Here is a 27,553-nt window from a genome sequence, read left to right on the forward strand (position 1 = left end):
AATATGGAATGAGTATTAGATGATATTAAGGAATTACTGCTACTTTCCATAGTTGTAATAATGACAATATGATTATATAAAAAAGAAAGGCCATTTGTTAGAAATACATACTGCTGTATAAATGAAATAAGATTGACAAAATGTTAACTATTATTGCAGCTGGGTACTCTTTATTGTTTTTTCTGCTTTGTATATATTTGAAATTTTCATCATAAAAAATTAAAATGAAAAGGCCAGTCAACTAAAAAGGAAAAAATAGGAATAAGAAAAATATCCTACCATCCTGGGAAGACTTGTTTACAGAACCAAAGGACTATCTGGTAAAAGTCCTTGACTCTAGCAATCAATCCTGGCAGCAAATCTGGGTTTATCTCACACACACGTCCTCTGTTTCTCTGCAACACATATGAAGCAGTCAGATGGCTTCTCAGGGACAGGAAATTGCACGGTTTTGTTATTTCTGTTAAGACCATTGCCACTTAGCCGCACTACCCTGTAATGAAACAGTTCCTCAAGTTAAGACCATTGCCACTTAGCAGCACTACCCTGCAATGAAACAGTTCCTCGGTTAAGACCATTGCCACGTAGCAGCACTACCCTGCCATGAAACAGTTCCTCAGTCCCAGAGTCATCCATTGCTGCCATCAGATTGCAACTTAATAAGCTAATAATGATCAAGTTGCCTGTGTCCCACTAGCATTAGTGATAAAGTAGCTGAGTACAAGTTAAATCAATGGAAACCCCTTGCTAGACTGTAAAGTCTGCTTGTGGGAACCTCTTTTACGTTAATCACTGTCAAATACCCGTGACCAGCATGTTACCTGGCCCTTAGTGAGCATTACTGTTTAACTGAACCGAAACCCTAGAGGAAAGGGGCCACAGTAACTTGAATGCTACTTAGTGTAATAAGAAAATGTGCTAAAAGATTATGAAGACAAATTTAGGGACTACTTCCTAAATGACAATAATATTTCTTTCCCAGGCACTAGAAGTTCTGTTATTAGGAAAAGAAGCATAGATGAAGAAAGTTTAGAAATAATAGAAGCCCAAAGCATCATGTCAAGGTAAGATTAGGAGAGAAAAATTTTGGTTTCATGTGCATCCTTGTTTAATATCATATTTAAAAACAACAAACAAAAACCTATTCTCTACCCTTCTTTTTATCCTTCCCCTTCACATTATCTTCAGTAATAGTGCTTGCCAATTCTCATTCTACGCACTGTAGGATGTCAGGAAGCTGGAAAACTCCAAACGTGTAACTACTAAGGTTATGTCTAGTGACATGTCATATACAGGACCCTACATTGTCCCTCTCTTGTCTAAAACTGAAACTCTAGTAAACTTTGTCACTTACTTTTCAGTGTCGTCAATTTAATGAATAGTTCCTAATCTGAAGCCCCTACCCCTATCTTACTGTGAGAATTAGTGAAATAAATAACACTAAACCATTTTAAATTTGGAGAAGACAGGCACTATGAAAACATGAGATACTGCTGCTCAAACACAACTTGAACCTTGTTTCTTTAGGAAGTTTTGATACCAAAGACCATAATGAAACAGACTTGGATGTTTGCTTCAAGAGAATATTGTCCTCATTCCACACCTGTCCATACTACTCTTTTGTGTGCTATTGTAAACTCCTTGACCACCTGACCAAGACATTTTCTAAAGATCATTTCCAAAAATTAGGCTTTATCCCATTCTCATGTAATCTGCAATGCTATGGCTGCAATATCATGAAATCAGTTCCTTGAAATCACAAAACAAGATTTTGACGTGAGGGGATGTCCCTCTTTTAGAGTTCCCTTCTGGTAAGATACTGGAGGCCTCATTGCAGGGAAGTCTTGAGAAAAAAACAATAGGAGGATGAGGGATTGTGAGGGTTTTTCTTTTTTTTCCCCTGAAGAAAAATATCAATAAACTAACTCTGTTGACAGTGTAAAGCAGTGCTTCTATCTGGGGTCAAGGCCAGAGCAATGGACACCTTATCCCACTCATCCTCTTCCTCTGATAAAGCCCCAGCCAGTACTGAAAAGTCTTCTTCACAAGAGCCTAGAGGCCTTTTTAAAAAGTGTTTGAAAAAGAAGCGGACAAAGGAAGACTGAAATTAAGAGAATTTTCCAGTCTGTCTCTGGTGGCTGGTCCAAAAGGATGCTTCAATTCCTGCTCTTCGCCTGCCTTTTCACCACAGTAACACTGGGGTCACCAACGGGTAAGTCTTGTGTCAAGTACTTGACACGATGTACTTTTTGTTGGAGGAATTTGCTGTTATGTACAGGTAATTAAGAGCAAGATTCCAGTATCTTAAATACTGGTTCTAGAATAGGAGAAGAAAAGTCATTGAAAACCTGTGGAGATATATTTTCAGAGAATTTCATTTCATGTTCCGTTTAGCCTTTTGCCTGGGCATCCAAAATTTCCATGGATCTGCCAAATCCAAACAACTTTCCATGAGCTAAATATTTCTTGGAGTATCTGTAAAAGGAATCCTAACCTCTTTATATTCTAGGCACTTGTATAGTCCAAACTTTAAGAGGGAAAAAAAATTTTTTTTAGAGCAGAGGATAGAGTTTTTTCTTTCATTAATACAAGGGACTGAGTATGCCCCTAAAGGCACAGATCTGGATAAATCAGACTTCTTAGTCTTGACATCTGAAAATACGACTTTTTGCAGAGATTGAGTGAATCTTAAACTGTCTCCCCCCTTGGTACCTCCAGACTTGATACAAAACTGGCCAACAAAGCAAAGTTTTAATTCCATTTAGTAACAAATGTCTCTCTCCTTTTCCCATTAGAATTTAAGTTCTAACTAGAAGAGAGAGTGAGATGGCGAGAACCATCCTTCTTGGCACCTCTGAGAATCTCAGTGTTTAATTGCCCCTATTTCTTCAGGTAACTAAGGCCTTGCTCTAGTACCTTTAAGAATAAACATTAAAAATAGGCTTGAGACCCTAAGGAGACATGTAAAACTAAATGTCATGTGGTATCCTGGATGGGATGCCAGAATAGACAAAAACAGGCAAAAACTAAAGAAATCTAAACTATGGACTTGAGTTAATAATGATGTATCAACACTGGTTCATTAATTGTGGCAAAGATACCACACTAGTGTACGATGGTTTCATAATAGGGGAAACTGGGTGCCAGGAAATGGGAACTTTTTGTACAATTTCCTCAATTATTCTCTAAATCTAAAACTGGTCTTAAAAAGTCTTAAAGATAGGTTTGAGCTAAGTTTAATCACCCTGTATCTGCTACCAGTAAGTAACCAAGAGTCGCTTGAGTCAAAGTGGTCCTGCCCTCAACTTCCTCCCCGCTTTCTCCCCACTCTCTTCCCTGGCTTACTCCTCCCTCTAGTACCTCCTGTACCCTCCCATCAGACACCTTCTCCTTTCCCAAATCTTTTTTATTTTATTTCCAGCCCTTCTAGGACGTTTGACTCAACGCCATAAACAAGATAAAGGGAGAACTTTGGGGGCTAGGGATTGGGTGGGGGTGCAGTTGCCTGAGAGGAAAGGGTAAGTGAGAAAAAAGCAGAAGAAGGGAGGGCGGAAGGCGGGAAGCGAAGGGGGAGAGGGAAGGAAGGAGAGGAGGGGCTTCCGGCCCGAGTGCGCAGGGCCAGAATCTGGCGATCCGGACTATCCGAGGGGCGGTGCCCGGGGTTCGGACCTGGAGGGTCAGGGAGTCCTGGTCCCCGGGACGAAAGGGCGGGGATGCTGACGTTTGCTCTCTGCTTTCGGCCACGGCGAGGTGCCGGCCCTGGGGGCGCACGGACGTCCGGGCTGACGAGCAAACATCCTAGTAAATAAAGGCTGACCGGCTGTCTGCCAGCTGGGGCCCCCTGACTCGAACTTTGCCCACCGGGCTGTTCTCTGAAGCTCTCTCATTTGAGGGATGTATTATGTGTGCATGTGTATATATACGTCAGTAATTCAGAACGCAACATGCATAATACTGAATTCGGGCTCCACACTGAGAGACTGAAAAAAGGAATTAACGCCAGCGGCCAGATTATTAAAGGATTAAATTACTCCCTTTAAAGGGGATGAGTGGAATGGGTTTATTTAATGTTAGGAAATATTGCATGGGTAACTTTTACAATATGTATTTAGTTTACAGAAGATAGTAAATTTCTCCTATTTGTGGCATGTATCACCTACAACAAGAGAGGAAGTAAACTTTCAACAAATAGCACAAGAAATGATAGTTAAATTTAAGGAAAAACTTTATAAATCATGAAATAGTTATTGAGGGAGGTTTAGGAATTTCTGTAAAAGCTATTAAAAGTTGAGTACTTAACCATTTCTTATAAAATTAGAGCCAAGGAGATGAACCAAATATTTCTATGAATTTATAATCACCTGTGAAATTGCCCTGGAAATCTGTCTTCATAAGAGAACCACAGCTGGGAGAGCAGATAAGGGAATTTTTCCCTTTTCAGAGGGTAGAGAGTCTGTATGAGGACATTTCTTCCTCTCAAGGGACATCAAACCATGGTCTAGGGCACAGTCAGGAAACCGCAGGGACATTGTAAGGAGAGGGTTGCTCCTGGCACGTGTAACTCTGCAAAAGTGTTACTTCCAGAATATGCAATATCCTACTTATTTCTTGTCCCAAACGGTTATTATACTCTAAATGGGGACCTTAGCACTAGGCTACACCATCCTCTACATGTGACTGAAGTTTTGAGATTAAACTTGAAATTGAAATGTAGACTGGGAAAACCCAAAATATTTTCTAGACAACTTAGATTTTTTGATCATGGCCTATCCACACTTAATTATTGTGCAGTATTTGCTGAAGCTGAATTTCCTGCCCACAAAATATTTCAGCCTTAATATGAATTCCCTGCCTACAATGTCTATTAAGTCAGCCTCACATGCATTAAGAAGGATAGTACTCTGGCTAGGACTCCTTTCTAGAATTTCTTGGTTTTATAGATTCTTTGTAAGAACAATTTACCTGTGTTAATTCAATGTTTTCCTGAAATTGAAAGAAGCAGTGAACTGGGGATATTGGTGTATTCAGTCATTAAAATGTTTTTGATGAGGTATTTGTCCATGTTATTTATGCACTAAAAATGCATGCTTGAAATGTTGCTATATTCTAGACAGTGATGCCCTGGCTAATTGTGAAGACACAAAGTTCATGGTGTTTTCAATAGGTGATGGAACATGTACCAACATTCACATGGAGAATATCTTTGATAATTACTTGACACTATACTGTGTTTTTCAAAGCAGCTGACATATGCCAGAGGCCTATTCCTTCTAAGGTGGAATGAGCTTTACACATTCATTATCAAGCCAAACTGCCTGCTAATGCAAAATTCCATCCAAAATCTTGCTTACAAATGACCATCCAACTACTTTTTGAAAATTTCCAAAGATGAAGAGCTTACCACTCTATGATACAGCCTCTCCATTACTAGATAGCTGAACTGAAATGCACTTCCCCGCAACAATTTGTTCTTGTCATTGTAACAGAAAGCTAATTCCTCTTTCACAAGCCATTCCAGATTTTTGAAGACTGATGCATATTCTTCAGGGTTTGGTTTTTTTCCCTCCAAACAGTAGTTCTCAGCTTCTTCCCCAGTAAATAATTGTTAGGCTCCCTTCTAAATCTGATCACCTTCCTCTGGACATCAAGTTTGTCCATTACTTTCATAAAATATAGCCTCCAGGTGTGAACACAGTACTCAAAATATAGTCTGACCAGTGCAGATTTCAGTGAGACTATAACCTCCCTTGGTCTGAACAACTATCCTATCAGATGATTACTCTGGATGAAAGGTTTAGTTCAATGCAAACACAAAACCTTAAATAGATTTGAAATAATTTTTCAAATGTATAAGGCATTTATGAAATATGTTTACGTCAACTTGAGGAATCTTAAACAGCTACTTTTGGGGACTTTAGATTATTTCTTTCTTGAACTAAAAAGCCAGAATGTAAGACCAAGAGGGTGGACTCAGGCTATTGCCACTGTGATCTGAAACATCACAAGGTGCCTCTGAGGTGTCCTTTTCATTCCCAGCCCTAGATCCTTGTTCTGCTTACATCAGTCTGAATGAGCCGTGGAGGAACACTGACCACCAATTTGATGAGTCTCAAGGTTCCCCTCTGTGTGACAACAATGTGGATGGGGAGTGGTACCGCTTCACAGGCATGGCAGGGGATGCCATGCCCACCTTCTGCATACCAGAAAACCACTGCGGAACCCATGCACCTGTCTGGCTCAATGGCAGCCACCCTCTGGAAGGTGATGGCATTGTGCAACGCCAGGCCTGTGCGAGCTTCAATGGGAACTGCTGCCTCTGGAACACCACGGTGGAGGTCAAGGCTTGCCCTGGAGGCTACTATGTGTATCGTCTGGCCAAGCCCAGCGTCTGCTTTCACGTCTACTGTGGTCGTGAGTACCTTCCCTGGGCTCTTTTCCCTCCCCCCACAAGGCCACATATGGCATCCAAGAGAAAAACACCATAGGAAATTTGGTTATGGTAGTATCTCAGAGCCTGAAGAACATTGATTTAGGGCCACGGATACCTCCAGATCATGATTTCTGAGGTCTGTTCTTAGATTTCTGAAAAATTCCTGAAGAATAGAAAGGGAAAGGAGCTATGACTTTGATCAGTTTTACTTTGTCTTCCACTCCATTCAAACAGAACAGTAGAAAGTGAAATGTTGACTTAGATTATTTAGTGTGGATTTCCAGCCTTTTTGAGCATGGAGGACCCCTTCTCAATATATATTTCAGACATCCATACGGTAGCATTGTGCTTAGTGCCCACTGATTTTTTAAATGATGTATAATGGGAAGAAGCCACTTGAGATCAGTAATACTTTTAAGTGAATTTTCATGTTATTAATCCCATAAAAATCTGTATACATTTAAAAAATAGACTGCATAGAAGAGTAGGACATAATGCTTACTTAATCTACAGCTCATGTTTGGTGAGGTTTTAGATTTGCAGAAACTCCATGGTCACCCAAGGATCTGAAGTTGGGACTCATTGAACTCAATGACAGAACATGTCCCTAGGCAGCACCTCTTGCCATTGGGCTATATAAATGCTGATCAATGAGAATTCTCTTGATGTTGGCTAGGAATTCATACCCCATGATTGAACTCATGAGGCTTTCTCATGGATGAGAGTGTCCTCTGGTCCGCGCCCTTCCTGAAAGGTCCTCTTTATCCTCCATAGATTTTTATGACATCTGTGATGAGGACTGCCACGGCAGCTGCCTGGATACCAGTGGGTGCACGTGCTCTCCAGGAACCGTGCTAGGCCCCGACAGACAGACATGCTTTGGTAAGAAACCCATCTTGCGGTAGAAACAGGCTATTAGGAGTGAAGGACAAATCAAAAACTCTTCCTGACTCAGAGCACCATCATTTTTCCAGTTTGTGTCTCTGAAAACTCAGAATGGGGTTTGTCTTTTTAGTTCATAACTAAAGCCTCAAGCCAAATTTATATCATGTGTCGGGACAGTCTGGGATTGCATTGTCCAATACACTAGCCACTAGCCATGTGTGGCTATGTGGCTTGTGTGACTGAAAAACTGAACTGTAATTTTACTTAATTTTAATTTAAAAGCTAATATTTGATTCAGTCATTGGAAAACTAAAAATGTGTGGGGCAACTTGAGTGAACTGTAAATTTTATGACTCTAAAATACATCTCAAGTATTTCTGATGAAAATTTATCATCCAAATTGAGACATGCTATAAGTATAAAATACACACCAGATTTTGAAGATTAGTTCAGAAAAAGATATCAATAATTTTAATATTGATTATATATTGAAATGAAATATTTTAGACATACTGGATAAAATGAAATCTATTTTCTAATTTATTTTATTTATTTATGTATTATCTTTTGGCTGCACTGGGTCTTAGTTGCGGCATGTGGGATCTTCGTTGAGGCACATGGGATCTTCAGTTGTGGCATGCGGGATCTTTCATTGAGGCGCACGGGCTTCTCTCTGGTTGTGGTGTGCAGGTTTTTCTCTCTCTAGTTGTGGCGCACAGGCTCCAGAGTGTGTGGGCTCTGTAGTTTGTGGCACGAGGACTCTCTTGTTGAGGGACGCAGGCTCAGTAGTTGTGGCACGCTGGTTTAGTTGCCCCACAGTGTGTGGGATCTTAGTTCCCCAACCAGGGATTGAACCTGCATCCCCTGCATTGGAAGGCAGATTCTTTACCACTGGACAACCAGGGAAGTCCCTAAAATATATTATTAAGATTAATTTTACCAGTGTCTTTTAACAAATTTTTTAATGTGACTACTAGGCAATTTTACATTACATCTGTGTCTTGCTTTGTATTTCTGTTGGGTAGCTTTGGTCTAGAATTATCTATATATCTATATATCTATAGCTTCACTAATATAATTTTGGTTTGTCTGAGTAGCAAGAAAGGGGAGTCAGATTATTTGTAGGAAATCCAGAGTTGTCCAATTGTATACATGTTTTGTTGTCTACAGCAGGGAGAAAATAGAGTTGAAAAACCCAGGACTGAAGATCATCTATTTTCTGTTTAGTGTTATGAAGCTTTTTGTATTCAGACTCAAATAGAGTTAAAACAAGTCTAGAGAGAAAGGGGAGGACTACCCCACAGCTGCCTCCTCCCGAAGAAGAGTAACAAGATCAGGATGGGATAGGGCATCAGGATGAAAGGGATATCAAAGGGTTCTTATTTTAGAAAAGCTTTTGTTCCTCAGTCTCTTTAATGAACCCCACTAGCCATCCCACGGAGCATGGTTAGGCGCTCCCATAACAGTTGTTAGGGCTCTTGCCTGGTTGATTTTGACTATGTGATTTAATGTAAACAGGTTCAGGGTGTGGGGGACGATGGTTCCTACAATTCCCCCCAACCCCTCACACTGCACACACACACACACACACACACACACGTGTCTGTTGGAAAATATTTGGCTTCCTCTTAAGGCAGGAGTTGTTCATTCATCTCTTCTTTTGTTTTAATATAACTTTTGAGTAGGTAATGTATTTAAATGGCTCCCAAGTTAAACAGCATGAAGGTATACAGTGAAATATCTAGCTCTCTGTCCCCCATTTGCTCCACTTCCCTCTCCTCCAACTCCATCCCAAGTAAACTTTTTTTTTTAATATTTATTTTATTTCTTTATTTTTCTTTATTTTTTTGGCTGTGTCGGGTCTTAGCTGCAGCACGCGGGATCTTTCGTTGTGGAACACGGGCTTCTCTCTAGTTGTGGCACATGCGCACAGGCTTAGTTGCCCCACAGCATGTGGGATCTTAGTTCCCTGACCAGGGATCGAACCCACGTCCCCTGCATTGGAAAGTAGATTCTTTACCACTGGACCACCAGGGAAGTCCCACAAGTAAACTCTTACATTATTTACTTACGTATGCTTCCAGGGTTTCTTCAGGCAGATATAAAAATAAAAATATACATATTTATTTATTTGTTGCCGTTTTTTAAACCAAAGCTTGCATATTATACACACCATACACATCTCTTGCTTAACAATTTATCTTGGACATCTCTGCCTATTGGGACATAGGGAAAAGCCCCCAGTTCCTGCCTGGAGTCTGTCTGTTGGTTTCAGGGAGATCATGAACTCCCTGAAATTAGAGGCAAAGTTTTGTGTTTATGTGCATGTGTCAATGTTACTTTAGTTTTTTAAAAAATATATAACAATTTTAATTATTTATTATAAATTATTTTTTTCAGGCAGAGAGAAGAGTATAGGAAAATAATATAACAGACACTCATGTACCCAGATTTATAGCTAAATTTTTCTTCCTTTTTGAATTAAAAAAATTTTTTTTTAATTTATTTATTTATTTTTGGCTGCATTGGGTCTTCATTGCTGCATGTGGGCTTTCTCTAGTTGTGGCGAGCGGGGGCTACTCTTCGCTGCGGTGCATGGGCTTCTCATTGCGGTGGCTTCTCTTGTTGTGAAGCATGGGCTCTAGGCACGCGGGCTTCAGTAGCTGTGCCTCGCAGGCTCAGTAGTTGTGGCGCACGACTTAGTTGCTCCGCGGCATGTGGGGCCTTCCCGGACCAGGGCTCGAACCCGTGTCCCCTGCATTGGCAGGTGGATTCTTAACCACTGCGCCACCAGGGAAGTCCCTCTTCCTTTTTTTAAAATAAAATTTTACAGATACAAATAAAGCCATCTCACTCCATCTCTTTTACCTCTCTCACCCTCCAGGGGTAAAAATCACAGTTTTGAAGTTAGTGTGTGTCCTTCTGGTCCCTGTTTTTATGCTTTTATTATCTATGTAATAAATAACAATAATAATATAACATAACAATAGCAATATATAGCATTGTTTTGTGTGTTCTTAAAATTAACATAAAAATGATACCTTACCTCACGTGTGAGATTTTCTCTAGAGTATACCCATAAAAGTGGAATTGCTGGGGCATAGAGTTCCTAATGCTGTAAGTGACAATAAGCTCCCAGATAACAATGGCTTCAATAAGTAGAAGCGTATTTCTCTCTCAGGTAAAATAATCAGTCTCCAGGTAAGCATTCCAGGCTTTCGACAGAGGGTGAACCCAAGCACCAGTGTGGCCACTCCCAGGAGGGCTGCTAGCACCTCTAGCCATCCACTGTCCAGGCTGTAGGGGCCCTGATGAAGGATCTAATCTTAGCAACTATATTTTTCATTTCTACGAGTTCTGTGTGTTTGTTTTGTTTCAATTCTGCCTTGTCTTCCTCCACAATTTTATTTTGGTTACTGGCCTTACTCTTATCTGTTTAGTAATTTTTTAAATCCTTGTATTATGGATTTTTCTGGATTATTCTGTTCTCTCCAGTTCAGAGCCTCCCATTGGTTATCTTGTCAGCTTTCTCACAGTGGATCATCTCCTCCTGCATCTGTTTTATGATAAACCACCTTCTGTTGTCATTGTTTTTCTGTGGTACTCCACTCTTATTATCTGGTTTGAGGAGTTCTTTTTTACTACAGAGAGTGTTTTGATTGCTTGTGTCACAGAAGCTTCACCAGTCCAGGCCAAACTTGACATCAGTTTCTCAGTTTCAAGATCCCCATGCCATGTGGGAATTATGAGTTCATACTTCAACCGTGGCAGGGCCCAACTTGGGGTTTATGAAGGCTTTTCTCTTTCCTAGAGCCTCAGGCAGAGAGCTCCTTATTTCTTTCCTGGGCCTCGGAGCAGAGTCCTTCTCCTCCCGCTTTCATTGAGAGGATACGTTTTCCAGGGTCCTAGACTTGAGCAGGGTTTCAGTGCTAGCTCATCTCCTCTCGTGGGCCCAAGGCCATGCCTCCTGTCACCTTGTGGGTGTTTAAACCCCAGTCCCTGGTTTATATCCTGTATCCAAGCCATGGCAAATTTAACTCCTCAAGCTCCCCTGTTTTTGTTTGTAGAAGGAAGGGGATCGACATTTGTTGCCAACTATGCTTATTCTTTTTATAGCAAGAGTCCATGTCCTTCATCAGATTCTTAAAAATGTTAGCAATCATTGCTTAAGTACAATGGGGGAATATTCCAATATTTAAAATAGATTTGAGGGCAGTTCTTCATGTTTTAAAGAAGACTGCTTCGCAAAAAATTTTATCCAACATATCCTCTGCAATGCAAATTCCTTTAATGCATTTAAAACACAGTTTGATTTATGTTTTATTTATTTAGCAAATAGTCAGGAATTGCAGAAAGTGAGACTCTCCAATACAAACAAGCAGGTGAACCCAAATACCAAAGGGGACTTCATTTCCCCAACAGTTTTGCCCTGAGGAGGGAACTGGCAAGCAACCAACTAACTGCCTTCCGCTCCAGCAGAGGGCAGAGGGACAAATAACTTGGTGGGGAGACCAGGTTAATAAAACTGATTATGTTGGAGTTGGTTTGTGGAAAGTCTATGGACAGGATCTGAAAAGATGTGGAGTTTCTGCTAAGGGGCTTGGGAAAAGGTTGCATGGCTCAGCAGTATCTAAATGGTGTGGTCTCTCTTCTACAGATGAAAATGAATGTGAAAAAAACAATGGTGGCTGCAGTGAGATCTGTGTAAACCTCAAAAATTCATATCGCTGTGAGTGTGAGGTTGGCCGTGTGCTAAGAAGTGATGGCAAGACATGTGAAGGTGAGATGGGCAAGAAGGGATTCACATCAAGAGCCCCCAGTAAGCCATTGGCTTATTCTTTGATGTTCATAAAACTGGCCAACGTCAGAAGAGAGTAACAATCTGGCTGTGTAAAGAAACCACAAATCATCATCACTGAGAATCATTGCAGGATGCTCGTGTTGCAGACAGAATGCAGTGTTGATTTTGTCTCCAAGCTTTAGCAGGAGGGAGCTGTTGCATTTTGCAAGAGGCAGAGAGCTGCATTTTAATTGGTGGTATAAAAATAGGGTATTCCGTGTTTCTCAAACTTTAATGTGCCCACGAATCACCTGGGATCTTGTTAAAATACAGGTTCTGATTCAGTAGGTCTGGGGTCAGGTGAAGATATTGCATTTCTAAATAACTTCTAGGTGACACCTGTGCTGCATATCCAGGGAGCACATCTGGAGTAGTAAGATAATGGAGGTAGGTAGCATAACAAATGGTTTACAGCAGTGTTTCTCAAACTTCCCTGCTGAGAATCACCTGGGTGCCTTTAAAGCTGGCCTTTCCCAGGCCTCTCTCCTGGAAACTTTGGTTCAGTGGGGTGGGAGGGGCCTTACAGTTTGTGTTTTTACCAAGTTTCTAGGTGAGTCTTACCATCTTGGAAGTTTGGGAAACTGGCTTACATGAAGCCATTTTTTTTTTTTTACTCATATGCTTTGAATTTATTAGAGATTAATACATTTTTAGAGATAAGTAAACTTATCTTTTTTTTTTTTTTTTTTGCGGTACACGGGCCTCTCACTGTTGTGGCCTCTCCCGTTGCGGAGCACAGGCTCTGGACGTGCAGGCTCAGCCGCCATGGCTCACGGGCCCAGACGCTCTGCGGCATGTGGGATCTTCCCGGACCGGGGCACGAACCTGTGTCCCCTGCATCGGCAGGCAGACTCTCAACCACTATGCCACCAGGGAAGCCCTAAACTTCTCTATTTTTGATAGTAGAAATGCTGTATACATTTCATATAATTAAGTACTAAAAAGAATTTGTAATGTATGTCAAATAATTGAAATGGAAATTGTCTACTATTATGACATGAAACTTAGATAATGTCCCCTCTCTAAGGCCCTTGCAAATTATCCCAAATAAAATTTCATCACTTCCACTTTAATAAGTCTGAATCTCATGATATTGGGAGTTGAGAGACAAAAAAAGGAAAAAATTCTGCAGATTATATGAAGAGATAAATGGCTTAATTATAATTATTTACAGAGGACATATGATTTGTCCCAGAGGGTAATTGAATTTGTGGCATAACAGATTATAATACTGCTTACAATTTCACTTTATTCTAGTTATATTCAAAATAATAAAATACTACCCCAAAAGGAAAAATTATGGCTAGTGCTCACAATTCATTTCATGCAACAAAATTTGCGTTATTAACTCAGGGACCATTAACCAGGATATCAAATTACTGTCCCTTGTAAAAAGACTAAATGTACTTTAAATTTTATTGAGTAAGAGTGATGTCCTGAATCCTCCTTAAATCTTATTTTATGCAATAATCTTTACATATTTAAATATTAATGAAATGTTCCATGACGAACATTTATAATTACTCATGAGTATTTCATTGGAAATATTAAGTTAATCCTCATATAATTTTAGAACCTAATAATCATAACTGAAAAGTATTTTAGCAGAAGATAAAATTTGAATATGAATTACACTTTAGGATTAAGATTCATATTTGAAATCCTGCTTTTTTTTGGTTTTGTTTTTTTGTTTGTTTTTTTGTTTTTATGGAAACCCTTACATTTTATTGATAGTCCAAACATATTTGTTTCTTTAGCTAGTCTGTTAGATTAGCATATCTTCTTTTTTAAAATAAAAAGCTCTTTTTAATTTTTAAGTAACTTTTATTGTTTTGTTTTATTATGAAAGAGTTATGTTCATAGAAGAAAATACAAAGGAGTAAAAGAACGATAACCAAAATGACCACAATCCCACTTGCAGATATAGCCATTCTAAACATTTTGGTATGTCCTTGGAAGAGACTTAAGATCCTTTAAACCAAATAAGAATTTCTGTTTATTTTGTGCTTTGCAGTTTTAGACCTGGAAATATCCTGAGTGAACATTTAATCCAACCCTTTCATTTTACATATATTGAAATTGAGGCCCAGGGAAATTAACTGACTTAAGGAAGACCATTTTTAAGAAAAAAATTTCCTATTAATGTTGACTTTAACATTTTATAGCATATTTTATGCTTTCTTCTACACCATTATATATCATTTTCAGCTATTTCAAAAACCCATAGGAATACTCTTATCCTTTTTAATTGTACAGATTTATAAACAGGTGATAGCCTAATCTCTCCTAAGTTTTGCAAAGATTAATTCATCGCAAATTTATTCTCTCTCCCTGTTTCACAAAAATTGATTCATCTCAAGTTAATTTACTAAGGACTAATATTTTTATTATTAATGAACTGAGACTAATAGCTATAACTGGAAATTGGCTCATATCTTTCCTTGAACATCTTAAATGATTTGAAAGCATTCCCTTTTTTTTTTTTTTTTGGCCATGCCATGCGGCATGTAGGATCTTATTTCCCCAACTAGGGATCGAACACAGGCCCTTGACAGTGAGAGTGTGGAGTCCTAACAACTGGACCACCAGGGGATTCCTGAACGCATTCCCTTTTATTATCTGACCCCTAAAACAGGGACCAGTAAACTTTTTCTGCATAAACACAATAGTAGATATTTAAGGCTTTGCGGACCATATGGAATCTGTTGAAACTACTCAACTCTGCCCTTGTAATGAGAAAGCACCCATAGACAATAGGGAAATAAATGGGTATGACTGTGTGCCAATAAAACTTTATTTACAACAACATGTAGCAGGCCAGAGTTTGATGACCCATGATCTAGAAGATCATATCCAGAGCCCACAAAGGTCATTATGTTTCCTCGCTAACTATGACATTATGTGGTAGTTTCTTCATTTTTCAACTGAATATTTTTCCTTTTTGCACATTTGATTGAGTATGCTTTTTGAAAATGTGAAACTTTTAAAAAGAAAACTTTAAAAAACTATGTCATAAGAGGAATGTCACAAAGAGCTCAGCTGAGTGGAATCTTTCAGTGTGTTGTCCAGGTTTCATTTTTATAATGTGCTGTCAGCCCAAGAAACATATCTCCAGTGCTATTATTCCTAGAGATTTGAGGAGAGGGGCTGGTGATCCAACCACTGGTAATAGCTCTGACTAACTCTGATCCATTTAGCTGCTCTAGGAGAATTTATATTCTGTCAGTCCCTTTTACATCAATAATACTCTATAAAATTTCAAACTGGGTGGACTAAATGTTACAGAAATTAAGAAATGACTTTTGGGTCTTCCTCCCCAAAATTGTAGTCTAACCATGAGAAAAACAGACAAAGCTGGATTGAAGGGCATTCTACACAATGACCAGCTTAAATGGTTAGAGCTATGTGTGTTGTAAGATTGCTCTTTGTAGCTTTAACATTTAATAAACTTCTTTGTGGACATCATGTCTCAGTGACTGAGTTGGGCCCCAATGATACTGTGGTAAGTCAAGTACAATGCCTGATGCAAAGTACCAGTCCAAGAACCAGAATTCTTGGGGAAGAGGGCTACAATATCATTCCCTTTTCTTTTGGTTTTTATTGCAGACATTGAAGGATGCCACAATAACAATGGCGGCTGCAGCCATTCTTGCCTTATGTCTGAGAAGGGCTATCAGTGTGAATGTCCCCGGGGCTTGGTGCTGTCTGAGGATAACCACACTTGCCAAGGTAGTACATGCTCAACCTCTGCTCTTAATTCCTCCCTCTTAATCTCCCTGCCTTCCTCAACCGAGTGTGTCAAGATTCTCATCTTTTAGAACACCACCTCTTTTAGCAGCATGTGTACACTCTGGAATCATTTAAAAATTGTGGTAAAAAAATATAACATACAATTTACCATCTAAACCAATTTTAAGTGTATAGTTCAGCAGTGTTATATATATTCACATTTTTGTGCAACGAATCTTCAGAACTTTTTCATCTTGCGAAACTGAAACTCTATACCCATTAAAACAAGGACCCCTCATTCCTTCCTCCCTCCAGCCCCTGGCAACCACCATTCTACTTTCAGTTTCCATGAAGTCAACTACTTTAGGTACCTCATATAAGTGGACTCCTACGGTATTTGTCTTTTTGTGGTTGACTTAATTTCACCTAGCAAATTGTCTACAAGGTTCATCCATGTTGCAGCATATGACAGGATTCCTTCCCTTTATAAAGCTATTCCACTGCATGGGTATACCACATTTTGTTTATCCATTCATCCATTGATGGACATTTGGATTGCTTGTCAATAATGCTGCTATGAACACGGGTGTGCAAATATCTCTTTGAGGTCCTGCTTTCAACTCTTTTGGACCTATGCCCAAAAACAGGATTGCTAGATCATACAGTTTCCTTTGCTTTTTACTTTTGATTTTTTTCTCTAATTTCTATTATTAGTTGTATAACTAATACTTAATTTAGATGGAATTCCTCTCTTTTCTAACAGATAATTGGCTTATGAAAAGTTGAAAGCCCTAGGGAACTGATTCTTCCCCCTACACGTACAATCTGATCATCAACAATCCTCTGAGAACTATTTTCTGGAAATCTAGTTATTTATGTCCAGAAAATTAATTCACTCATCCATCAAGTGTTTAATGAGCACCTATATGTGACTTCTTTATACTAAGCCATTGCTGTGACATGCCCTCACATACTATTATTGCCCTCACATATTGTCTGACAGTACCCTTTGTACTCCTTTTAGAGTATTTGTACAGTCTAGAGGAGTGAATGCTAAGGAAGAGCAATCTTTTTATATTAAATTAAAGTGAATTTTATAGTTTATGGTTTATTGAGCAATGCAAGGACAATTTAGAACTCTTCCCCAAGTGCGCTAACGCTGTTTTTATTACCTCTGTTTTATGGGGCAGTAATTAATGGGAAAGTCAAAGTGGTAGCGTTATGTAATTTAAGCCTATATCAAAGCAGTGCTTTTTCTGTATTGCCAATAAATTTTGTTTGTGCTAAAAGTTCATCCTTTAGGTGTTTCAGCGCATGGAGTTATGCTAGACACACTTTGAAATAAATGTTTGTTGGATTGAAATTTTGATAACAGTATTTTCTCATTTGGGAAACAATATAGTATTTGAGGAGCATTATTTGACCACAACCTTGGGAGTCAGGAGTCCAGATTTTATTCACCAATTTGTTTTGAGCCTCAGAGGTTTCCTTGAGGATAGAACAAAAAGTTCAGGGTGTGGAAGGGAGAAGTTATTTCTCCTAGAATCCTCCTTCCCTTCTCCCAGTCCCACTTTTCCGGTTCTAACAGCAGTTCCTGTCCCTGCAGTCCCCGTGTTCTGCAAATCGAACACCATTGAAGTGAGCATCCCCAGGGACCTGGTCGGCGGTCTGGAGCTCTTCCTAACCAACACCTCCTGCCGAGGCGTGTCCAATGGCACCCACGTCAACATCCTCTTCTCCCTCAAGACATGTGGCACAGTGGTCGAGGTAGGTTCTTCCTGAAGGACCCTTGGGGAATGACCAAATCCAGTTATTTGGGAAGTTGTTGACAGAGGTGTGCAGTGTGGCTTGCGTCATAGATGAAATATTTCCACATAAAAGAATGGAGTTAGAAAAATCATATACCATTCATTTAACAAATGTGTTATTGAGCATCTGCTGTGCTGTGGTCCCGACACTGGGAGGACAGTGGCTTAAAAAGAATTCTGCTCTTTCTGTTCTCAAATGGTACCATCTCTCCAATATGTGCAGACATTTTTCTGAGTGCATCAGCACCAGTACCCAGAGGCTGGCTATGTCTCCTCTGACCAATTATTATACTTGAAGATAGTGACTGATATAGATGATGGTTCATTTATGAGGTAGTAAATGAGTTCAGGGATTGAACCAGTTAGAGGTAAAAGGTTTGTACTTTCCTGCAAGAATCTGTGCACAGCCCTGTGCTGGGAGCCTGAGGGATATGTGAAATAAGATTCCTGACTTTTAGGAATATCCACAGTAGTATTGAGACGAAAACACACACAAATTATAAATAAGAGACAGTGATACAGTTGACGGGTGGTATAGGAGTCCAGAAAGGGACAAACAATGGAACAGTCACGACAAGTGGGACTTGAATTGGGGTGGAAGCATGTGTGTGGTTTATACAGGCGGAGACGAAAGGAAAGGGCATTTCAGATGGGAAACAAGTGAGCCAGTCTCAGACATGGGAATTCTTGAGGCTTAAGCTGAGTGAATGGGCAACACAGCCTGACTGGAAAAGGAGACTGGAAAAATAGATGGGGGGAGACTATGCTTCCAGACATCTGCTTTGTGTGCTGGGGTGAGACGTTTGGGCTTTTTCCCATAGGAATGGGATTAAGCAGGCACTGTCATAATGAAATCAGAAGTGGGCAAGATGGATAGAAAAAAGAGGACCTGGACCCAGGAGATAAGTGTAGAGGCCCTTGCAATGAAATAAATACTTACTTATTGAATCCAACTTAGAGAAAAGCAGAGAGCTAATGAGATTTGGGGTGAGACATGGGGGAGATATATGAGGAGAATGTCCCGCTTTAGGCAAATTGTGTTTGTTGTATCTGTGGATAATCAAACGGAAATGCCCTACGATGAGGCAGGGGTTCTGGCACACAGGAGAGCAGACAAGGCTGGAGATGAAGAACTGAAAAATCATCTGGGTAAACGCGACAGCTGAAGTCTGCGTGGGGTTGAGCTCAGCACAATGTCATGCTGCAGCACCATCACCAGGTCTAGGATTCCAGAAAAAGAATAATGTACAGAAGCTGTTCTTTTCTAAAATATCAGAGCTTTGAATTGGCTGATTCTGCATAGCTCAGGTTTTTATGACTAATACTCCAAAAGAATGTGTGGGTTGACCATGAAGTGGTATGTAAAACTCTTTAACAGTCAAAATATCTTGCTAAAAGGAGGAGAAGCAATTAAAAAAAAAAAGAAGCCTCAGGCTTCAGCAACCAAATCTCTCATGTGCTTTGATGTAAAAAGAAATTTGGAGAACGTTACGGTGGGCGGGGGGCGGGGGCTGAGGTGCTCTGTGGAAATAAACATAGACTCTCCTCTCCTGGCCCTGGCCTGGCTCAGGTGGTGAACGACAAAATCGTGGCTAGCAACCTTGTGACAGGTCTACCCAAGCAGACCCCAGGGAGCAGCGGGGACATCATCATCCGAACCAGCAAACTGCTGATCCCTGTGACGTGTGAGTTCCCGCGCCTGTACACCATTTCCGAAGGCTACGTCCCCAACCTTCGCAACACCCCACTGGAAATCATGAGCCGCAGTCACGGAATATTCCCTTTCACTCTGGAGATATTCAAGGACCATGAGTTCGAAGAGCCCTACCGGGAAGCTCTGCCCACCCTCAAGCTGCGAGACTCCCTCTACTTTGGCATTGAGCCCCTGGTGCACGTGAATGGCTTAGAGAGCCTGGTGGAGAGCTGCTTTGCCACCCCTACGTCCAAGATCGACGAGATCCTGAAATACTACCTCATCCGGGATGGGTAAGTAGGCTGCTTGGACGATGGATTAGCCCCAGTTTACCTCCGACCTCTGGGCACGAGAGCAAACTCAGTCATTTCTTAAAACCACCGCAGCACTCTCACCAGTTCTTAATTAGTTCAGAAACCGTTTGTGCGCATTTTGGTGGTAAAAACTGGTGAAGGAGAGGGGAGTCCAAAATGACTCCAAGGGGTCTAGCTCGTGTGACTGACTGGATGCCCTTAACCAAGATGAAAGGACACAGGTGGAGAAGCAGATTTGCTGTGAAAATATTGAATATGATAATTCCAAGTAATAATATTGTATTGTAAATACCTGCAGGATACTAAGGCAGAGAAGTTCAGTGGGCAGTTGGAAATGCGTGTCAGACCCAGGAACAAGGTCAAGACTAGAGACAAAGGACAGAGAATCGCCTCTGTTTATAGTCAAAACTATAGGATTAACCTGCCCAGAGAGATTGTAGAGCATGGGTGGCAAGTGGGGGCTGAGAAATTCAAGAGGCTTAGGAAGTGGGAGCAGCAAATGCAGGCCCCTCTTTTTTTTTTTTTTTTGCGATACGCGGGCCTCTCACTGTTGTGGCCTCTCCCGTTGCGGAGCACAGGCTCCGGATGCGCAGGCTCAGGGGCCATGGCTCACGGGCCCAGCCGCTCCGCGGCATGTGGGATCTTCCCGGACCGGGTCACGAACCCGTGTCCCCTGCATCGGCAGGCAGACCCTCAACCACTGCGCCACCAGGGAAGCCCCAGGCCCCTCTTTTAAGAAGTTTGGTAGTGAAGGAGAGAGAAGAAACACTTGGTCAGTTTTAGGAGAAGAAAGATCAGGTGAAGTTCGTTTCTGTTTGCTTGTTTTATACAAAGGAGATTTCCGTATTCCCTGAGGATGCTTGGATTGAGAACTTTGCTTGTCTCCGTGTATCATTGGAAGCCTGCAGTTACCACACCCACTGCTTACATTCCCAGGAAAATTACACTCACATCCCAAACTCATAGTAGTATCTCATCAGTTTCTTCCTCATCCTCAATGTCAGATGGGACACATCTCAGGCAGATCAGGACCTGCAGCTTAAGAAAAGGCAAATAGTCTAGTCAGAGGACCATAGGTGTGCCCCGGTTCATGCCCTTTGCTAAGTGGCCTGGTAGACTCTGAAATTTCTCCTTTGCTTTTAACTCCCCAGATCTCTCACCACAGGCAAGCTTCACCTGCTGCTATCGATCTCCTGCACAATGATTTTCAACCCTTGATGCACATTAGGATCAACTGAGAAGCTTTTCTAAAAGTAGCAATACTCCAACCTGGTTCTCCACTCTTATTGCCCTAATTTCAGCTCTCATTATCTGTCACCCGGACAGGTAAAACGCTTTCTAACAGCCTCCTAAATCCCAGCTCTCAAGTCTCAGCTCCACAGAGCCCTGGGTATCCAGCCAAAAGAAAAAATATTATATGTATAGTCAGATCCCTGCTGAAAACATTTTGATGCCTCTTGATTTCCTTTGGTTGGTAAATTTAACTGTTTATCAGCAGGAGTACTTCTAGTTTCAGATTCCTGTAGCCTCCTTAGCTTGTTTTCAGAATCTGGAAAATGCATTGCTCTGAGCTGCTTTGGATGGCTAAGAGTAGGTCTCATAGCGGGCTGAAGCCCTTTAGATTTCTTGCCATCTTAAAGGGTTCTCCACAAAGTTTTAAAATGAAACGTAGAAGCATCAATTTTTATGTCTTTTTTTAAGTCACATAATTAGTGCTAAGTAGATTAGGAAATGGATTTACTTTTGGGGGAGAATGGATTTGGGTTCCTTTCAAATTTTTTTACAGCTTTATTGCAGTGCTATTTGCATACAATAGATGTACATATTTAAAGTGTACAGTTTGATAAGTTCTGAGGTATACACCCTGGTGAAGCTATCACTACAATCAAGACAGTGAGTATTTCTCTTACCCCAAGTTTTCTCCTGCCCCTCGTATTTACTTTTTGCAAACATAAACGTATAGTCTTAACTCATTTACTGGGAAGACATGTAACCTGCAATCTCAATAAAGCTTGTTATTCAGACCCTCAGTTAGGACTGACTATATATTTTTATTTTAGACAGTTCTAAGAAGAAGCTGTGCTATTTAATTTTCCAGCCGTTAGCACACACAAAACAACAACAAAATGCTATGGAAGATGTTAAAATTGTTAAAAAGCATAGACAGAACTCAAAAACACTGCTGTGTGGGCCTGTTTCCACTATTCACAGGAAAACAGTCCCATTTCCGGTGCAATATTGTATAATACAATATTGGCTAGGACAGTAATGGTGCATTTGAGATAATTCTTCAAGATAAAATCCAACTCTCAGCTTGGCTTGCTCTTCCTCGCCCTCTGACCTCTACCTTCTCCAGTTTCTGCTCCTGCCAAAGGGAACCATGGGCAATTCCCAAATTCTGTTGTTCCTCACACCCTCCTGACTCTGCACCTGCTGTTTCCACTCCCTGAAATCTTCTTCCCTTTTTCTTCCTGTCTGATTCTTACTGGTCCTTTGAGACACATTGGGATTTCTTTCCTCCATGAAGCCTTCCCTGATTCCTTCTGACCTGAACTAGATATCTTCCTTCCTTCTTCCTCCTCAATGCCTTGCCTACAGTAAAAGTCATTAAATATTTGTCTAATGAACTATTGAATGAGTATTTATCATAATACTAATCTGGGGCTAGTTCAGAGCCCTAAAATAAACATAATGCAGTTTACTTATATTTGTAAATTATTTGATTATTCACTGTCCTCAGCTTAAATTTAATTCAGGCTGATATTTAACACATCTGATTCACTTCCCTCTAGTTTGGTTGGCATATGCTCTGAGAATGCAAAATAATTTAATGCAAACCTAAGCAAAGTAGAATTAGAAAGTTTATCTCCAGAAAAAGAAACATTGAATTCCAAAGTCAAATATTGGACAACTTTTGGGTAATCGGTTATTTTGGATTTTCCTATACCATTGTTACTTTCTTTTAGCACATGAACTTGGAGTTGATGAACTAGCATTGTCTAATCACAGCAAACACCAAATCAAGAGCCAGAATTTGTCTTGGGTTCTATTCCGTAACGTGTTGCCCTGTAACTCTTCCTGCCACATCTTCTCTTTAAAAAAAAAATCGTATTGTTACTACTCAGCTATAGAAAAGAATGAAATAATGCCATTTGCAGCAACATGGATGGACCTAGAGATTATCATACTAAGTGAAGTAAGTCAGACAGAGAAAGACACATCTCATATGATATCACTTATATGTGGAATCTGAAATAGGATAGAAATGAACTTATTTACAAAACAAAAACAGACTCACAGACAGAGAAAACAAACTTATGGTTACCGAAGGGGAAATGGGGGGAAAAGTTAGGAGTTTGGGATTAACAGATACAAACTACTATATATAAAATAGATAAACTTCAAGGTCCTACTGTATAGCACAGGGAACTATATTCACTGTCTTGTAATAACCTATAATGGAAAAGAATATGAAAAAGAATATATATGTATAACCAGAAACTAACACAACACTGTAAATCAACTATACTTCAATTTTTTAAAAATAGTATTTTTAGGTAAAGATAAATTGAAAATGCTGAGGCATTCACATGAAAAGTGCCATTTTAATGTCACGTTACTATTGTTATCATAGGTACTGGGCTTTAAGCTCCCTGACGTCACAGACCATATTGTTCATCTCTATCTCCTGTGCAGCCCCCAGCAGAGTGTGTCACACAGATTAGGTATGCATTAGGTATTTATTAGAGAACATAATCAGAAGATGGTATAAATTCATTTAACTTCAGGAAAATGAAAATCCGTACATAAATACAGGAAATAACAGAAACCACATTATATGTTTAGATCCTCTTCAGTTTAGGGGAATAAGGTAGTAGTGGTAATACAAGTCAAGATGTCTTATTTTTAAATAATTTTATTGGATTTTTCAACTGCCCTGAAACAGCAATTACCAATGAACTAGAAAGCGGTCTGTAAGCATGTGGAGCAAGTATCAACTTTTATAGGCTTTTATATCTGATCCCACTTTTTTACTGGCCTGGTAGACGGGAACTATTAAGTATCCATAAAAGGAAAACAGTCAGGAAAAAAGTTCCTTTTGAATTCAGAATGGAAAACATAATACATGTGTGAGCCCTGGCCTTTAGGAGAAATGGTTCATCAATACTAAACCGTCGCCTCAAAGTGGAGCGTCACTAACCCCTCTTTACCCTCAAGTAATCCTGAGGCGAGCCTAGGAGTTTCACTTTAAGTGGTAGACCTGAGATTAAAACCCCAAAGCCCTATCAAACTAAAATTTAGCATTAAATCTGGGAAAAGAGGAATTAAAACATTTTGGAGGTGAATGATTTTTCCCAATAGATCCAGTTATTCTCTAAGAAACTGACATCTTTCTTCAGCTCTTTGTTGTACAAATTGGGGTTTGCTCACCTTTGGATCCCCTTCAGGGGCGAGTGTCCATAAATACAGTGAAATCTAGTTAAAGAAAAGCCTTCTCAAATCAATAATAAAGTACGTAAATGCAGAATTCCTGCAATATATTACAAATTAAAATACAGCCTTAAAAAGATACCTTGATTTCAAAAAAAAAAAAAAAAAGATACCTTGATTTCAAAAGATATCTCTGAAACAAATGTTGCTGCTGTTGCTAATACTTCAATACAATGACTTAACAGGAGGTCCTTGTGCCCAGTTTGTGGGTACAGAGAATGAGAGACGGGACCAACAGCGTTAATGAGCAGGCCTGTGTCTGAAGATGCCTTCACAGGGAGGGGATTTCATTTTTCTTTCATTCTCAAAAATCTTGAGTGCAGCCCAGCCTCCTCCACCCAGTTTGCCTCTCCTTGGACCAAACACGTTGGACTGGATTGTTTTTCCACCTCTGTTTAAACAATCAAGTCTTACGTGCTATCCTGCCCTACTTCCAGCTGTGTTTCAGATGACTCAGTAAAGCAGTACACATCACGGGATCACCTCGCAAAGCACTTCCAGGTCCCTGTCTTCAAGTTTGTGGGCAAAGACCACAAGGTGAGCTGAACATCTTTACCTTGTAAAGGTACCTCTCCTCCCCAGCCTTCCTTCATGGTGTCCCAGTTTGTTCACATTCTACAAGCCCACAGTTAGGATCTGCATCACCTCTATGAAAAATACTATAAAACTGGCCATCTAGAAGGTTAACACCTCCATGAATGTCACAATTATCTGCCCCCACCCAGTAAAATAACTGGGCTTGTTCAAAGAAAGTACTATGTGATTATAATATAAAATCCTCGTGAGCAGATGTGGTTGAAAAAGCCTGTGTAGTGGTCACGTGGCAAAGTATATGGACAGAATATTTGCAGAAAAGACAAATAGTGAAATGTTCAGTGAAAATAGTACTTACATGCCAATTAAAATAATTATTATAAGACTATTTTATACATATTAAATTTATAAAAATTATAAATCCCAACTTGCAAGACTATAGGGAGATGTATACAGTGGCAGTATAAATTGGTATACTTTCTGGAAAGTGGTCTGACAATGTGTAATAACCATAAAATTATGATCATCTAAAAATTTCAATTCTGACAGCTTCTCAAAAACAAAAAGTAAAACATGACTTGTTGAATGTGTTTATAGAGCGCTGTTATGAGAGAGGTGTTGCTTACACCAAATAGTGTATCAATTAATGCAATATTAAGCAGTTAATGCAGAATGAAATATAGAAAAAGGAGATATGAAAAAACTATTGTCATAAAAATTTACATGCAAATTGAATGTGATACAGTTTTTTTTAATGTATATACATGAATAGAGGTTGTAAGAGGCTTTGTATACTCTGTAAGGTAGAAGGTTTTTGATTTTTGTTTTAGTAGAGTTGTTGAAACACATAAACAAAAGGAAGTTTGAGAGACCAACAGTCTTTTCCATACTGCATTTAAGTGGATTTATGTCCTGTCCAGCTACATCACTGTTCTAGAACAATTGTTAACCATGATGACTAACCCTGATCTTCCTCCTCAGCTAGGCAGCATGCATGGGGAAGTTACTTAGAGGAAGAAGCTTGGAGAAAGAACTTGTTATTTTACACAGAAATGCATGGGAGCCCATGTTATACCCAGACCTTGATGTGAAGAACCAAGATGTTAACGTTGTTAGATGTCTTCACAGAGGTCTCTTGTGTCCCTGCACAAAGGCAGAAGTTATGGATGTAGGGTTTTAAATCACCCACATGACTCAGTGTGTTTGCCATGTTACTAAATGTGTGAATATGGGCAAGTTCGTTAACCTCCTAAGTCTCAGTTTCCTCATCTGTAAAATGGGGATGACGATATCTACCTCAAAGGGTAGTTGTTTAGATGAAATGAGATAATACATATGTAACGTTTGGTATTGTGTCTGGCTCCTAGTAAGCAGCTCCCAAGCGGCAGTTCTTCTCACTCTTTTTGTTCATTATCATTATGATCCTTCTAGGAAGTGTTCCTGCACTGCCGGGTCCTTGTCTGCGGGATGCTGGATGAGCGTTCCCGCTGTGCCCAGGGCTGCCACCGGCGAATGCGTCGTGAGGCAGTAGGAGGAGAGAATGACAGTGGTCCAGAGAGCCAGATGTTGACAGGCGGCCCCATCAGCATCGACTGGGAGGACTAGGACAACCCACCACCCGAGTCCTACTTCTGGCTGCCTATCTCCTTGGAATTCTCCCCTCGCCCTCTGAGAACATCAGCCGACACCCTAGAGCACAGCGCTGCTTTAAACCTTATACTGTGGGTTTAGACAAACTCCCAGAACGGACTCACTCTGACTCTAGCCCACTGTGTCGGGAAAGATCACCTCACTGATGACCAACCTGTCCCAGGTGGGGCTTCATCTTCCTAATGTGGAAAGCTGCGCTGTGCACCAAGAAAGCAGCTGACCCCATGGCCCCCATTTCTTTCCTGCAATAAAACACCTAGTGTTGGATGCAGTAGCCTGACTAAAATCAGAAGTTGGGTATAGTATTTCAAATTAGGAACTTAAAAAAATTAAATAGTTGCTTGAAATTATGACTTAAATACCCACTGACTCCTTAAATATGTAAACAATAATTATACCCTGAAATTTCCATTCAAAGACAGAGTAGTTATAGGGGATTTGGAAGTTTATCACTGTAAGTGTGTACTAAAAAAATACTATTTGGATTTTCTCCTGAACAATATTTTCCTCTGAGGTTTTTATGCTGTCCTAAATAAACTATTTTCAATTAATAAATGTTAATAAATTCACTAACTTGCATTTAAGTGGTTCAATGACTGAACTGTAGACAGAATTAAAATGTGGTACCATATGCCCTGTTATTTGGCATTCTATGCCCTCAGATTGGTAAGACAATAGAAAAGGGTATAAAACTATACCGTACTCTATTTTGTAGGTGCTTAATCAATTTTATTGAGATAAATATCCTAAACCACAAAGATTAATGTTATCTGCAGTTAAATCTGCTTTCTTAATATGCCAATTCATTTTATGGCTTTACATAAGATCAGAAAACAGTTTTTCTTCTTCTTTTTTTTTTTTAGAAACAACTGCAATGAACACTTCGTATTGGAACCAGTGAAATAATTAACAAAAGGAAGGGAAAGGAGAAAATGATGTAGATCGAAGATTGGCAAACTTTTTCTGTAAAGGGCCAAAGGGTAACTAGTTTAGGCTTCCTGGGCCATACAGGCCCTGTCACAACTACTCAACTCTGTTGTCCTAGCACAGGAACAGCCGTAAACAAATGTGAGCCTGGCTGCGTTCCAGTAAAACTTTACCAAAACAGGGGTTGGGCCTGATCTGGCCCATTGGCCTTCGTTTGTCAGTCCCTGACTTTAGTGGCCCTCAGGCCTCACA

The 27,553-nt window shown here is 40.0% G+C and overlaps 1 protein-coding gene across 1 annotated transcript; it reads left to right on the forward strand.

The window, feature by feature from the left end:
* The first annotated feature begins 1,860 nt into the window (after positions 1-1,860).
* OIT3 (oncoprotein induced transcript 3) lies at positions 1,861-26,953 on the forward strand. Its single transcript, XM_004273139.4, has 9 exons — positions 1,861-2,212; positions 6,037-6,411; positions 7,205-7,312; positions 11,973-12,095; positions 15,762-15,884; positions 17,491-17,651; positions 19,263-19,678; positions 24,628-24,727; positions 26,156-26,953. Exons 1-9 carry the CDS (start codon positions 2,152-2,154, stop codon positions 26,327-26,329), a joined length of 1,641 nt encoding a protein of 546 aa, XP_004273187.1. The 5' UTR covers positions 1,861-2,151; the 3' UTR covers positions 26,330-26,953.
* Positions 26,954-27,553: the final 600 nt, after the last annotated feature.

This window comes from Orcinus orca, chromosome 14, assembly GCF_937001465.1.
Source record: "Orcinus orca chromosome 14, mOrcOrc1.1, whole genome shotgun sequence".
Taxonomy (NCBI): Eukaryota; Metazoa; Chordata; class Mammalia; order Artiodactyla; family Delphinidae; genus Orcinus; species Orcinus orca.